The following is a 15,521-nucleotide window of genomic DNA, read 5'->3' on the forward strand; positions in this document are numbered from 1 at the left end:
ATATATATATATATATATATATATATATATATATATATATATATATAGCCTTAAATTAGCCTCCTTCTCAGGGAAAATTACTTAGGCTCAAGGGGGCAAAAAGGGGACGATCAGAAAAAAAGGTGTCAGTACTAATAAGGTATGGACTCTGGGAGCCCCCTCGAGCTCTCCTTTACTCCTTGAGGTGCAGGTGCAGGCTCTGGGAACCTCCTTTGGACTCTGATTAAATCCTATGAGGCATTTGCATGAGGCCATAAGCCTTACATTGTGGCCAGGCCCAAACCTCCCTTACTAGACTTCCCATCCTTGAGCCTATCAAAATATGGATCCACCCTTGAACCGGCCTAGCCCACCATGGTCTGTAGCCTCCACCCTTAATCACTCATAGACCTCATTAACTCCTGCTGAAGACCCTCCCCAAACTCCTCCTCTAGACCACCCCTAGATTCCTCCCACAGCCTTCTGTATGTAAGAGCCCAGCTCACTGCACGTGGTGACAGACTCACTGTGTCAGATGATTCTGGCCCGCTCAAGCAGCACTGATACGAGGCTCCTTAAGAGCCCACCCAATATGGCGAACTTTGAACAAACTTTTATTTTCTTTGTCTGACAGAAGGCCTGAGTCAAATTCACTGGGCAGGGCCTGCGTGTTGGTATTTTTGGGGACTCCAGCACCCCAACCCTCTTTACGGGTAACCTCTTCTTCAAGTAACAAGCACACAGCAAGGGCCCTAGGGCAGAAAGGCTCAGCCTTCCCTGTTTCGGGATCAGCCATGGGTGCCTTGGAGCAGGACAGGCGATGGGGCGCCCCTCAAGTCCCCGAAGCTCGTGATTGCGGCAAGCCCTCTGCTTGGGCCCGGGCACTCACCTGAACGAAAGCCGAAGCACAGCATCCACAGGGCACAACTGCCTACGACATGGAAGACGAGACCCATCTGGAAGGCCAGGGGGCGGGGACTGCCCACGAAGCTCGATATCCCCGAGCGGACACGACGTTAGGCCCACCCACTAGGAGCGACCGTCAGGCCACCCGAAGCTCGAGCTGACCCTATCTACCTCTTCACAGCAACAAACCCAGTTGCCTGGGAGCTTTGGAATTCCACAGCTGTCATGGTTCTACCTCTTTATAATACGGTCCACGGAATTCCTCCTCCCTCTACTTCCCCTCCCCCTCCTTCAGCAGCAAAACCGTTCATGTGCCGTAGAACTTCCGGGGGCGGGGCTGCATTCTGCGTCTGCGCCTTAAATCCCCGACTCTGATCCAAGTTCTAAAACCCAAAACCTGATTCCTCCGCAGCAGAGGCCTGGAACGTTAGTTATGAGTGGGCCAGTTCCTTTAGTGCAAATATATGCAGCTGCTTTATCTTCCAATGGTTATTTGACGTGTATGAAAAAAAGTTCCAAGAGAAGATATTGTCCAACCCTCAGAAGTCCTATTCTGCATAAAGGTTCTTAATCTGAAATCCCCTAATTTAAAATAAAAATTTCTACCCACACATATGTACGAATAGACATGTGAATGAAATCTTTAATATGTATATATTTTCACACATTTAAAAATAGTGATTCTGAGAAGGGGTCCACAGGCATCACCAGACCGTCCAAGGGGTCCAGAACCCAACAAAAGTTCAGAATCTCTGACCTGTAGAGCACTGATGTGAAAATTTGGGTTCAAATTTTGCCTCTGTCATTTAATAGTTGTATGATGCTGGGACCAATTTTCTTCATTTTTAACAACTCATAATGGGGTGGTTTGAAGGACAAAATGAGGTAATGTATGTCAAGCAAGCCACACATTTTTTAATGTAAGCTCCCTGGGAGCATCCTTTGTATTTGTATACCCAGTATCTGGCAATGCATGGCATATAGCTGACACTGATTGTTGACATAGTCAATATTGGAACTGTAGCCCAAGACAAACAGGATTAGACAGGCAGATCTGTTCTGCATATTTAATAAATGCACTTTATAAAAGTCACTTAGGGGCAGCTAGGTGGGGCAGTGAATAGAGAGCACCAGCCCTGGAGTCAGGAGGACCCCTGGAGGCAGGAGGCCCTGGAGGCAGGAGGACCCGAATTCAAATCCGGCCTCAGACACTTCTTACTAGCCATGTGACCTTGAGCAAGTCACTTAACTCCAATTGCCCTGCCTTCCCCCCTCCAAAAAGAAAAAAAATGCACTTGGGTGACACACAAAGATGCACATTGTGGTCAACTAGAATGGTAGAAAAGAGCATTGACTTGGGAGTCTAAAGCACAGGCTTTGAACCCAACTCTGCTGTGTAGTTTCTTTTATCCAATATCTTTTTCATCACTAAATCCAAGCACAAGACAAACCTACCTTTTAAAAAACTATCTAGCATGCCATTGCCTGTCTCTAAGATAAAGGACTCAGGGAAAACATTTGCAGGAGCTAGGGGAGTGATTTCAAAATCCAAACTTCGGGAGTTATAAGAGCAACTTTTTGTTCCCCAAGTTTTACTAACCAGAGAGTTACCATGGGGGTTCTTTCAGAGAGATTATAGAGTAGCTGCTAATGGTAATGAGTATTTCTCCTGTTCCAAGCTGCCACTGGGCAGAAAACATCTCTAATGGTCCAAACTGAAACTCAGAAAACTGGGGTTTAAGTGTAGTGGGTTTAAACCCAACTCTACCTTTCACTACCTTTGTAATATCAAATAAGTCCCTACCTCTTGGCCTGTTTTCCTCTACTGTAGATGAATCATTAGTGCCCCAAATCAAGAAGTGATTACATGAGAATAATGAGATACAAAGGATGTGAGGAGAAAAACATTTTAGTTTCCCATTGATGATCAAAGTGGGCTACAATCGAAAGGCAGTTTCATTTCTAAAGGACAGCACTAAGTGTTATAGCTCTGCTCAGATGAAATCAATTTTATGATTGTTTTACAACAGAGATGTTGCTTGGTTGATATGCAAATAAGTATTCTGTGGAAATAAAAATATCTGTGGTGCACAGCAACAGATTGTAAAGAAATTACCATTACTAAACCTATAGATTGCATGTATTTTTTTTTTTTTAAGCAATTGGGGTTAAGTAACTTGCTCAAGGTTACACAGCCAGTTACTTCTGTGGGTGGTGCTAAATGTCTGAGCCTGGATTTGATCCCAGGTCATCCCAACACTGGAGCTGGTGCTCTTACTTGCTGTACTACCTGGCCGCCCCAGATTGCACGTATTCTAAGGGGAAAACACATCTTGCCCTTGTCCCTGCCCATCTAACCTCAACACACTAACAGTCACATAAGATACAATGGAAAAGAAAACCACTACATCAGCACATTAATGAAAAATTTACATGAAATGGATTCATAAATGAATCACAACCAGGCCTAGTCCATTTTTTAATCTCAGGGATGTATACAGTTCACCTCTCCCTACACCTTGGGCACAAAGAATTATGAAGCTGGTTAAGCCCTCCAGAGTTTGCAGATGAGGAAATTGAGCCAATAAAGGTTAAATGACACGTAAAGTCATACTAAGGGAAGATTAGAATAAGTTCTGGGGCTTCAGAAAACATTGTGCACTGTACTACACTTGGTGCTCAAGAAAAGCAAACTAATTTTCACATTAGGCTAAAAAAATAAAGTAGGAAGGTAAATTTATCACAACAAAATCATAGCTTTAAAACCAAATATAAAGAATTTTTGGATAATCACGTTTTAAATTATCCACACTTTTGTGTCACTCCATTATTATTATGGATCACTGGAATTGACTCAACTGTTTGATCAATAACATCAATGTTGCTTACTATTTTCATCAGTATAAAATCACTCAGAAAGCTTCATGTATAAAAAAATTAACGAGTACTCTTCGACAAGTCCTACTCTGAGATGCTTCAAGTTCAAAAGATGACAGTTCTCAATGGTTTTACCAGAAGAATGAAAGCTCTGGGAGGGCCCAAGCCAAAGTTGGAAAGGCTTTTGAACTTGGTTTCACAGAAGGCCACCTGGGGCTCATCAAGAGAAAGTGGATGAGAAGCATTTACTGCATATAAAAACAAGCAGTAAACAACCAGTTATAATTCTATTTCACTGAATATTGCTAAGACTTAATATATACACAATAAATGGATTAATAATACACTTGACACATAACCATACTGGAAATGATTTAACTTTGTTGATCTTTCAACTGCCCTAGAAGAAAGACTATTTTTCATTGAACGCATAACCATACCACCTGGTACAGTGCCTAGGACACAAAAAGTATGAAAAGATTTGTCTTGACTTGATTTGGCTGTTTTAACTTAGTGAAAAATGGAGTCTTTCCTTTCTACAATTATAGATAATGGAGCTAGAGGGGACTTTAGAATCCCAAGTCCTTATTTTACAGAGGAAGTAACAAAGAGCAAGATGGGTGAAATGGCTTGTATGAGGTCACAAAACAACAAAGCCAAGCTCTCATGGCTGCCAGAGCATTGATCTTTCCAAGTCATCAGGATGCCTATGTTTGGAAAATATTTTAAATCCCATTCAGATTGTGAACTACTCAAGTGCTAGGTCAATATTTTTTTTTCTTTTTGGAAGGGGGAGGGCAGGGAAATTGGAGTTAAGTGACTTGCCCAAGGTCACATGGCTAGTGTTAAGTGTCTGAGGTCGGATTTGAACTCAGGGTCTCCTGACTCCATGGTCAGCGCTCTATTCACTGTGCCACCTAGCTGCCCCAGGCCAATATTTCTTAATTGTTGAAATGCAATATACTATTCCCAGGAGGCTTTCAGTATTATTAACAGCTAAGTCGTGGAAATCTCATTGGTTTTTGAATACATGGAAGCTATAAAATACTACTTTTTAGTTCATCGATCAAAAGGAAAATAATAAAATTGGGAATGAAGGTCTTGTAATAAAGAATAGTGGGATTTAAGACTGACTCTAATCCATTGGGAAAATTAGCAACATGCCAGTTCTTATAAAAATGATTTTCAATCCTTAGATAAGAATTCCTGTTTTGTGACACAAGCATTCTTTTAAATATTAAAACATTTATAATATATGTATAGAAACACATATATGCACAAGATATACATAGATATAAGATATATGTACTGATATGCACATTGGAGATATTGCTTGGGATTTCTCCTAGTTTTTCTGGACACTTATTTTCTTCCCTCCTTCTACACTAAGATGCAAACAAAAGTTAAAATCCTTAATAAAACTATATAGTATGCTATTTAGCAGCTTCCAATTATTGAAGCTTAATATTTTAATCATGTAAGTAATAAAGAATTTTAATACTTCTCTAACACTAAGATCCTAAATTTTTTTTCTACCAAATATATCTCCCTTAGAATTTTTCACAGAAATTGTGCTGGAGATGTGAGTATAGGGCACCTGAAAAAAAATTAAAGATACTTAGATCATAAAAAGATATACATAATCATATTTAGACTTTTCCTTCTAGTAAACTGTGGTAGGTATTTCCATGACCTCCACTCTTTCACTAAAGATCCTTAGTCTCCAATGACACAGTTCTTGAGAGATCTGGTTGTTGGAGTGGAAGAGATATATAGGCTATGACCATGAGAGAGAAACCGGACTAAGGTTGAAAGCTAATACATTCTATATTATCCCATATTCTACTAAAGATGACCCAGACACATTATTAAATAAGAGGAAAAAGAAGTTTTGTAGTAAGCAAAGTATGTTTGTATTGATTATATTTTAATGGCAAGTGATCCTAACCACCGTAGAGGGTTTGGGTTAAACAAGGTGGAGGCATACAAATCTATTTAGTTATAAGCTAAACAAAGTCTTTTTCAAAGGAAGACTATTTGCCCATTTAGTGAAAATGCTGCTTGTTGGTTGAGATAACACCCAGCTAAGTAATTTTAAATGAATGGGAATCGTGCCAAATTGTGACAGTACCAAACCATCTTTTTTGGCTATTGAAAGCATGCCTAACTCCCCTCAGACATATTTTAATCCTTTATAAGAACTGACAGATATCTGAAGAGGTAGGCAGATCCTATGGTGTATAACCTAATCAAGTTCCAAACAAGTAAACACTAGAAAGCAACATATATAAAGGATGGTGTTTCTTGGTGCAACATCTGCTGCAAACCAGATTTCCACTAAATTCTTATTTCCTTTTAGAGTCAAACAATGAGCTGCAGAACGAGAGGCTCTGCCCATCTTCTTTGCACAAAAACTTTATTTTTCAGGTTTGAGATGTGTAAGACAGAAACGATCTGAAATTCTTGCCAACAGACCAAGATAGCAACTGGTCTCATTACAAAGACACTAATGACAATGACAACAAAATTCTTGCTTATTTTCTTTTTTTGCCTTGTAAACAAGTACCATGATAGACTGTTCTTAGTGTAGGGATGGCCACAGTGTTGCCTATGGTTCCAATGCCTCAACAACATACTGAAACTTTTTCACTTCTAGAAATAGTGTGAAAAAAATGCAATTTTCACTTTCGTCTCTTAAGGACACACAAAGATTTGTGAAATATGTATTCCCCATACAAATAATTTTCTAGTAATTATACCACCAAAATTTAGAATTTGAACATAAGCTCAAAACTAAGATTTAAAACCAAAAATCAAGCATCTATCAGACTTATTTTTGCTTTGTTCTAAACAAGATTTTTTAATAAAACTTTTAAGATTTACAATTAACTCCCATATTTTTGAAATTATTAAATAAGCCTTAAAAAATCAGGATTTTTAACTAAAAGACAAACATTTAACTTTTGCACACAAATATCGTAAAAATTAGTCTTGGCCCCAATTCCATCTGAAAACAATGATCTGGGATAAACCAAATTACATTTTGGTAATCAGTCATTCACATTTAAGCTAGTTAATGCCTTGCTAAATTCTCAGCCTCTGGATACAAAAAATATACACATAGTGCATGTTTTAACACCACAATGTGTTTTGTACCATTTTTTCAGTGATTTCTCATGTTGCTGAACACAATGCCAAATTCCTAAAAAGTGGTCGATTAAGTGATGGCTTCCTATGACCTGTGAAATAAGCAATAGGGAAGAGTTAAGTGTTGTGACAGAATATACTTTTTAATAAGTTTCTTTTCCTTTAGTCGAAGTTATTTTAAAGCAATCATTTGTAAGGATTGCATCAACATCAATTAGCAGAGGAAGACCAAACTTTATTGAAACCGCTTGCATACAAAATATATTGCACTATAACCAAACAAATGTCAACATAAAATCCAATCTGTTGCAGCTAATATGTACAGAGAATATTGCCCAAGAGCAGTTACATTACAAGGTCAGTCTACCTTGGTTAATTATCTACAGTATTTTAACCAAACAGCTTACAGATGATGTGTGCAAGGTACCAGTTTTTTTTTTTCTCAAATGCTATACATTCCCAAAATAAATAACTAAAAATCAACAATAATGTTTGGCAAGATTTTAAAGACATTTTTATATTTGTTAAACCATGTGCAGTTTCTTGCGATTTTTATATGCTTACTTGTATGCAAGGAAAAGTAACAGTGAAAAGAAAAGCAAAGATAAATGAAACTCACAAAATACATCAGAGGCAGGTTTGGTTTGTACAGTTCTGTACATGATCAGTGGCACCCCCACTGGAGTAATTTTTTAAGAAAAATAGAAAATTTTAAAATGAAAGTCCTTAACATAGTTTTCCCCAGTAAACTTCATTCACGATCCAAAAGGGGAAAACAAAGCAAAAATTAACCTGCCCACCCCCCACCCCATTCTCTAATTGTCTATTACTTGTTATCAAATTCTAGAATGCCTTCTGATTCTTCTTTCAAATCAGGCCTTGAACTTTGAATTTAACAATTTAACCTGCCTCCAATGTTACAAAGTTGGATACCTGTGCTTCACATATCAATCACAAAGGACATCACCTTCCTACCTCCCCTGAGATAAGCTTGAAATTAAAATTATGAAAAACAATTCCATAATTTGTGAGAAGATGAAATTAGGACTATTTACTCAATATAGTTATCTGGCCAAATAGGCATGTTTACACTAGCTTGTAACCAGGAAGAATTGTTCCCAAAGAAATTTTTCTCTTTCAAAATGGAAAGATAGTGATTTCTTGTCCCATGTGTAAAGAAAAATTACACTTCTCTCAACACTATGTTAATCTTCAGTGCAAAAAACAAAAATAAAATAAAAACAAAACAAAAACCCCTATTCTTTATACTGCCTAACCTGATGTTTAAGTAAGGAAAAAAAGTATGGAAAGCATGCATTCTTCTATAAAGTACTAAATGTCTGGACAGGGTTTGCTACATATATTTTACATTTAGTGTTTCCAACTTCTCTTCCCTGATTTCTGCTTCCAAATAAAATATTCCTACCTGCCAAGATATAAAAAAGGCACAGATCATACAACTTTTTTTTTTTGCTAATGAAAATGACAATTGTTACATCACATATTTCAAGGTCCACTGAGATACTAAAAAAGTGGACCAAAACGTGAACTGACACAGGACATGAAACGACAGACCATTTCATAAGGACTTTGAAGTTTGATTGAAAACAGAAGCCTAATTTGATTATCACAAACACTATTTATTCAGAAAAAAGAATAAATTTAGCAGTGATTGACCCAATGCAGTAAAAGTCCAAATGAACAGAAAGTATACTAGTGCACAGCTCGATATTTTTAGAACAAAACAAAAAAACGTTTGGAAGTACACAGTATGTACTTGAAAGCATATTTTAGAAGTCCAAGATATTCTTAAGTAAATGTTTGTATAACTTCTTATCCTGAAAACAGTTGCATACAGCCAATATTTAAAAAACAAAAACCAAAAAAACCCAACCAAACAAAAAGGGCTGACAGAACTTTTGTCTTCATTTCATGCCCTGCGCCATCTTGCCTACTATTTTGTCTTTGGCCTAACAAAGTTTCTCTAATGTGGAATAAGAATTACTGAAACAGTATAGGAAATATGACTCGAGAACTATGCAGCTTAAGGTACTCCATTCACCAGCGGTTGCTGCCCATCCACGCTGTCTGATTTTTCTTTCTTCTGATTACGCTCTTTACCCGTGCGCAGCCGACTACCTTCGCTTGACGTATTCTGTAATGTTTTAGTGTGGACACTTCTTTCATTATTGTAGTCAATTCTGATCTAAAACGAGTCACATTTATTATGCAAAGCATTTCCCAACATAATTCCCAATTTGCCTGCCAAGGAGTCTAAGCCTGAAAATGTAAATACTGTGTGTTAAAGGAAAGTAACGAGGGAGACAAAACAATTAGAGTGTAATTGGGACTCTGGTCTCTAAAGTGTGGTCACTTTAGACTTTGAGGAGTACTAAACCCCAAGGGTTTGTTTGACCAACCTTGGGTAAATTTTTTCATTTGTAAGGTTAAGGACCAGATTCTAATGACCCCTCTATGGTACTCTACCCCCTAACCATGAGATCCAAATTCAACATTCATCTGATTTTACTCTCATATTACAAGACAAATTCTACTAGATTTTCAACACTCAAATTTTTCATATCATTTACTTGTGGAGGTTTAAGTTGTTAACCAAAATCCCTCTTCCAGCTATTTTCTTTTCATATGAGAACAGTAGCCAGTGCCCAAGTGAAACACGCTGGTAGAACTAATTCTGACAAGGTTGAATGAATGCTGTGGAAGAATAGCAGAGTGAAGAACATCAGTGGTGTCATTGCTCAGTTCTTAGAGAGAGAAAAGAAGAGGAAACAAGAAATGGTAGTGCCACTCTTGGGCTCCAGAGTGCCTTTTCAGGCATGGAGCTAAAGAGGCCTCTAAAGACAGACAGGAAGCTAGCACCCAGCTCAGTGACAGCCTACGTAGCTAGAAACCATGGGAGGCTGAGGATTATAAAACATCATTTCTGTCACTGTGAAGTGGCTACTGGTAGAAAAACATCCCTCTCTCCCTGTTATTCATTCCCTAAGTTTCTTTTTCCTTTCTTTCCTTCTTCTGATCATTGAGAACCTATAACTTTGTCCTACACTTACTTAACTAAGCACTATTAAAACCTCCTAGAGCTCCCCTGAGAATAGAGCCTGTCACATCCCACAAAGAGGCATATACCACAAAAACATTAAAAATACTCCAGGAAAGCATATTTCTGGAGCATATTAATTTTCAACCTAGAAGGTAAATTATGCCAGTGGAAGCACCAGTCTGTTGCATTTTTAATTCACATTTTTTTTTCCCTAGTTGTGCAAAAATACATAAAACTTTTGTAGGATGAGACAAGTACTAGACTATGATTAAGTATTACAGGGGAATATGAAATGACAAATCATTTCAGTCAGTGGCAAACAGCCAATTATGAAACTATGTAGTCCCTTACAACTAATATGCCTGCTATTTGCATTCCTACTACATCCCCCCCACCCACCCAAATATGAAATAAACATGACTACTATTCTTTTAAACATAAGCATTTTGGCTTCTATGTCTTTGATCTATACAACTCTACAATATTAACAATTATCAACAAAAGCACAGATTGGAATGACTCTTGAAAAGGATGAAAAATTTAATGTAGTGCAGGAAATTTCATTTATCATCTATTTTTGCTATATCAGCAAAAAAATAGATTTTAAAGGTAATGCTAAACAATTACTGAAGCCCAGCTGGGAATTTGAGTATTTGAAAAACAAGAAGGAAATTCTAATAATGAAGATTTGTAAAGGGTTGATTGTTATATATTAGGTTATCATGAGTCTTTTTCTTTATTATTAAGCTACAGAAGTTCTGTGGGCTGTCAAGTCTTTATATAAGTATCTGTAATTTCTCTGCAAAAATTCTCACATTTTTCTATCCTTGTCAAGAAGGAATAAAAATGCAATTATAGTGCTGACAAAGAATTCTACTAGCTCAAGTATGAACTAAAATCACATAATATGAGACAGGCACATTTTTATAAAATCTCTTACAACTTAATTCAAAAATTAAGTATAAATAAAAATAAGATACGATCAATTACCTGAAGTGATCCATCTGCTGTTCTTCCTTTAGCATCTCTGGTGTTCCGTTGGTGACGAGTATCTGTTCGAGAATGATCATCATTTCCTACAAGTAATTTTTTTAAACGTTTCAGCAGTGAAGGTGGTTCAGAAATGAATATTAAAAGCTTTAAAAAAAAAAAAACTCCCACTTTGTAATTTAAAGTTAAATTAATATCTGCACATCCCATTACCTTATAATTGCTAAAAAAAAAAGTAAAAAAACTGATCGGGTTACCAAAAGCCTCTAAGCCAAGTGCAAGCGATAAACAATGCAATATTGGCAACAGGCAGTTTAAATCCCTTTTTACCTCAGCCCAAGCTAAGTATGAGAGTAAACAGGGCTACCCCACAACTTTCCTCCCAACCCTTCAAGCTACAGAAAAAACATCATTTATTTTTAAATAGCCACTTTTAGAGGTTCCCCAACAATATAAACTACTTCTCATACACTTTTTATATCTAAACAAAAATTTGTGCTCATCCTTAAGCACTATTTATGATGGTACCCAAGAACAGAAGGGATGAAGAAACCATGGGCAATAGGTGAAAGAACAAAACTATACTCCGAACAGGTTAATACAAAATGCATCTCATTCTAATTTTAATTGCCAAAATTTATATCGCACTTACTCTGTGCCAGGCACTGTGCTACGTGCTTCATAAAGATTATCTCATTCGATACTCACAACAACCCTAGGAGGTAGGTGCTGTTATTATTATCCCCATTTTACAGATGAGGAAACTGAAGCAAACAGAGGTGAAGTTACTTGCCCATGGTCACAAAGCTAGTAAGTGTCTGAAGAGGACTTGAAATCAGTTCTTCCTTACTCCAGGCCTGGTGCCACCTAGCTCTCTCATTTCACCTTAATTACACTTAGTACCTTGGAAAAGAGTAAAAATAACCTCAAAAGAAAAAGCATTATCAATTCCTGCCATAATTCTATAGGACTCAGTACAGAAGCTAGTAACTACAACACAACCATGATACAAATGAATGGCTAATGATATTTTTTATGTTTCACAGTAGCCAACAGCCAGAATAAATGGCATTTAGACAATATCTTACATTTCATTAAGAATTTCTTTCTTCTTTCCAAAAAAAAATAAAATCATTACCTTGAAAACTGCCATGATCTCTCAGTAAAACCATTACCTTTAAAACCGCCACGACCTCTTCCTCCTTGTCCTCGGGCGCCACCTCCGCGTCTTCGTCCATCTCCTCTACGTAAGTAGTTGTCCCTTTCGTCCTCTGCTGGGGCCAAAGACCAATCACTGAGTTCATCTCGGTGGTCAGATTCTGTTTCAGAAGCATTTGATGCTTCAGAATTAGTTCCTATCAAGAGTTAAAAGCCATATGCAATTGTTCATTTTTAAAAAACACCGCCAAATTAACAACTTTGGAGAAAAATTCCAAATATCAATTGAATGCCTTTCTACTCTTGATAAGTCAGTAACAGAGTAGACAGAATCTCTTTTCTGTTTACTTTGTACTAAGTTTTTTCAACTGAGTATTACTCAGGAGTTTCATGAAACATAAGGGTTTAGGTTTATGAACAGTGTTAGTACTTATTCTTATAAAAACAATTGATCAATCCTCTTCAACTATTACTTTTGCAGAGCAGTAACATTTTCAAACCTGAGTGGTTCTACATTCAACCACCTGAGTTTATTACAGGAAAAAATGGTCTTTAACAGCTAAACAAATAATAACTTGAATAATAAATACCTTGGGTACAAAACTCCTTTTAACAAAAGGGGAACAGGTGAAATACTAGTCACCTTAATAGTAGATCAGGGAATTAAGAGGAAGTAATGGTGCCACCTCAAGACTTTTGGCAGTCATATCAGGGCCTGGTCCCATCTAAGGTGAAGACTGCTTACCCCATAGTTCATTCAGCTTTGTCATATTTTGTGTGAGCACACCTTAAGCATAATTTTTTTTCTACTCACCTTTTACACAAATTTTTTCATCCCTTTTTACTTTGAAGCATGGTCATAGGAAATACCTTGGAATAATCAAGGAGTGGGGAAGTTCACAAGAGACCTTTTCATTCCTGAGCAGAACACTGTCTTGAGAGAGTTGAGAGCATACTCCAGAGGTGAAAGGGCCTGGAAGCCAGAACCTTCCTCACTTGAGGGCCTTGGTCAAGTATGGTAGAGAGGGAATTCAAGTCCTAGAATGGCTATCTACATTACTTCTACCTTGGTAGCACTTTTTGACAAAAAAAAAAAAAAGTATGCCATTAGAAGCATCTTTTTCATTAATATTGTTCTACAAAAACAAATGCAACCTGCCTGGATCAGCCTGGCGGAGAGGAGGAAGGAAGGAGCCAACGCAAGCTGTGTTGAAATACATTAAAAGCAGCCAGCTGAGTCCATTTGCTAGCAGCAAAGCGTAGTAATGCTCTTAGGCCCCCACAAGAAGAGGCAGTCAGGAAGAGGAAAGGATGCCTCCCCTCCCCCCTCCCCAGCATTCTCCCACCTGTCTATAGCTCCAACTACCATACCCAATGCCAACCTTCAAACTCAATGCCTGCTATTCCACCATTATAGCTTCAATCCTTTGGGTCTTAAAGGCTTTTCCATCTTCAAGAGTGTCCTTTTAAAATGCCAGTTATTATTAAAATGCCAGTAAGTAAAATGAAGGGTTAAATTTTAAGCAGTTATTAGCTAACACCAAAGCTATCAGTTAATACCTTAGCAGGGATTACTCTACAACCAAAGGAGAGTGATAACAAGTGCATGACACAGGCAGAGCTGGAAGGAGCCAAGAAAGAATCAAGGGGCTAAGGTAGGCGAATAAGAAAGGCATGAAAGTGAAACATGACTACTTACTTTGGCTTAGGGACAACCACCCTGAAACTACCTTGCTAGAACCTGCAGCATATAAGATGAGAGGCTGCTAACTCACTAAAGGAAACATTAATTATGGATCTGTGATCTGTCCTATGACCATGTACTACCAACACATACCTGACAAAAACAAGATCCCCCGTAACCAAAGTGCAAATTAGATGATACAGAAAAATGAGAGGTAGTGTTACAACAGACATAAAACTGGTCCTGGGGTCATGAAAATCAGAGGTCAAATCCTGCCCCAGACACATACTAACTGCATGACGATGACAGAATCACTGACCCAGACAACTCTCTAAGGGTGGAAGTTACAGACAAGGCTTCCATATGCGTTGATGGAGGGACTCTTCATACCAATGAAACAACAGGTCCAGATGAAAATAAAAATCCCCCAAATAAGAGAATTGGTTACAAGTTCACAGACATGTAGGAGCTTTAAAATACCCATTCCTTATACTCACTCTATGGGCTGAATGTGTTTTGTCAGATTTTTACTGTAAATAGTTATGTTTTGTGGGGCATGGCTCTCCAAAATCATATAATCATGGGGGGTGAGGGAAAGAATATCCAATGCACGTCAATAATTAGCAACTCTAAGATGATGAAGAGAAACGATTACTCAGCAATATTCTTCATCTTATACCTGAAGCATATCCAGGACCACGTCTACCATGTCCTCTATTTCTGTAAGGCCTACTACCTCGGCCAAGTCCTGGGCCATCATCGGTCATATAGCCTTTATCCTTATCTGCACGATTCGGTGGTGGTCTCGAACTTGCTCCAATCTGTCGCAACTGCTCATCAATCTGCAGCCTCTCCAAACGTAGCTGGTCTACCTCCTGTATAAATTAATATACCAAATAACAGTTAAAAAATAACCATTTTATTTAGGATCTTTCTATTTCTTTTCTTCTGATTAAAAGGTATACTAGCAAAGTTCTCATGGCAGCTCCAAATTTACTATCAATATTATTATAAAGCCAAGTCAGAAGAAAGGATATTCTGATTGACAAACAACTTACCACAAAAATTATCAATTTTTGCAGAATCAAAATACAACACAACCAGTTTTGTCACTAGAATGCTACAGATTCTTGTCTGATCATTTAGATCTTTTATCACTCTCAACTAGCTTACGATCATGATTATGTTTATGAAATAATTCTACTGATCAGTCAAGTCAGGGCACAACTTTAACTAATTTGTAACCTTTGCTCTCCCAGTCTCAACATCCCACTTTATCAAAAAACAGCAGGGCCAGATGCATAGTCATAAATAGTTACAGAGGTGAACGCTTGGAATGGATTGTATCTCTATCATCTAAGGACTGTGTTCAGAGCAGATACATCATTCAGAGGGTTAGCCCTAGATGGGATTGTTTTGTTTTGTTTAAGAAAAAAAAAGCACAACTCATCAAACCAGCTACTAAGGGAGGAAGAAAATATATTTTCTATCAGTAATGCACACACATGAAATGCACACAGAGTAATATACACACATGAAATCCCTGAAGTACTGAAGTATGTGGAAAGTAAACAACATCCAGACTGTAACATGCTTTGCAGTATGGGTCAGCAATGAACCACATCTCTATCATCTAAGGAATATGCTCAAAGCATATAATTATTGACATATATTGGGCATTTTCTCCCCCATACCCTAAGATTACATGATTTGGGACAA

The 15,521-nt window shown here is 37.7% G+C and overlaps 2 protein-coding genes across 19 annotated transcripts in view; both read right to left on the reverse strand.

Moving 5' to 3' along the window:
• Positions 1–1,229, reverse strand: part of FMR1NB (FMR1 neighbor) — a 34,866-nt gene extending 33,637 nt beyond the window's left edge. For both annotated transcript variants that reach the window (XM_069064237.1, XM_069064236.1), the window contains exon 1: positions 869–1,229. In XM_069064237.1, coding sequence (XP_068920338.1) covers positions 869–935 — 67 coding nt within the window. In that variant the 5' untranslated portion in view covers positions 936–1,229. The remainder of the gene's footprint in view (positions 1–868) is intronic.
• A 5,894-nt stretch (positions 1,230–7,123) lies between these two features.
• The window catches only part of FMR1 (fragile X messenger ribonucleoprotein 1), a 65,700-nt gene continuing 57,302 nt past the window's right edge, over positions 7,124–15,521 (reverse strand). For 6 of the 17 annotated variants that reach the window (XM_069064256.1, XM_069064254.1, XM_069064247.1 and 3 more), the window contains 4 exons: positions 14,482–14,677; positions 12,136–12,315; positions 10,961–11,046; positions 7,124–9,115 (listed from right to left, as the gene is read on the reverse strand). In XM_069064256.1, coding sequence (XP_068920357.1) covers positions 8,954–9,115; positions 10,961–11,046; positions 12,136–12,315; positions 14,482–14,677 — 624 coding nt within the window. In that variant the 3' untranslated portion in view covers positions 7,124–8,953. The other 11 variants (XM_069064258.1, XM_069064253.1, XM_069064246.1 and 8 more) reach the window with 8 other exon arrangements.

This window comes from Petaurus breviceps, unplaced genomic scaffold (genome assembly GCF_028583685.1).
Source record: "Petaurus breviceps papuanus isolate PSGF00001 unplaced genomic scaffold, PetGlider_PUasm1.0 90626, whole genome shotgun sequence".
Taxonomy (NCBI): Eukaryota; Metazoa; Chordata; class Mammalia; order Diprotodontia; family Petauridae; genus Petaurus; species Petaurus breviceps.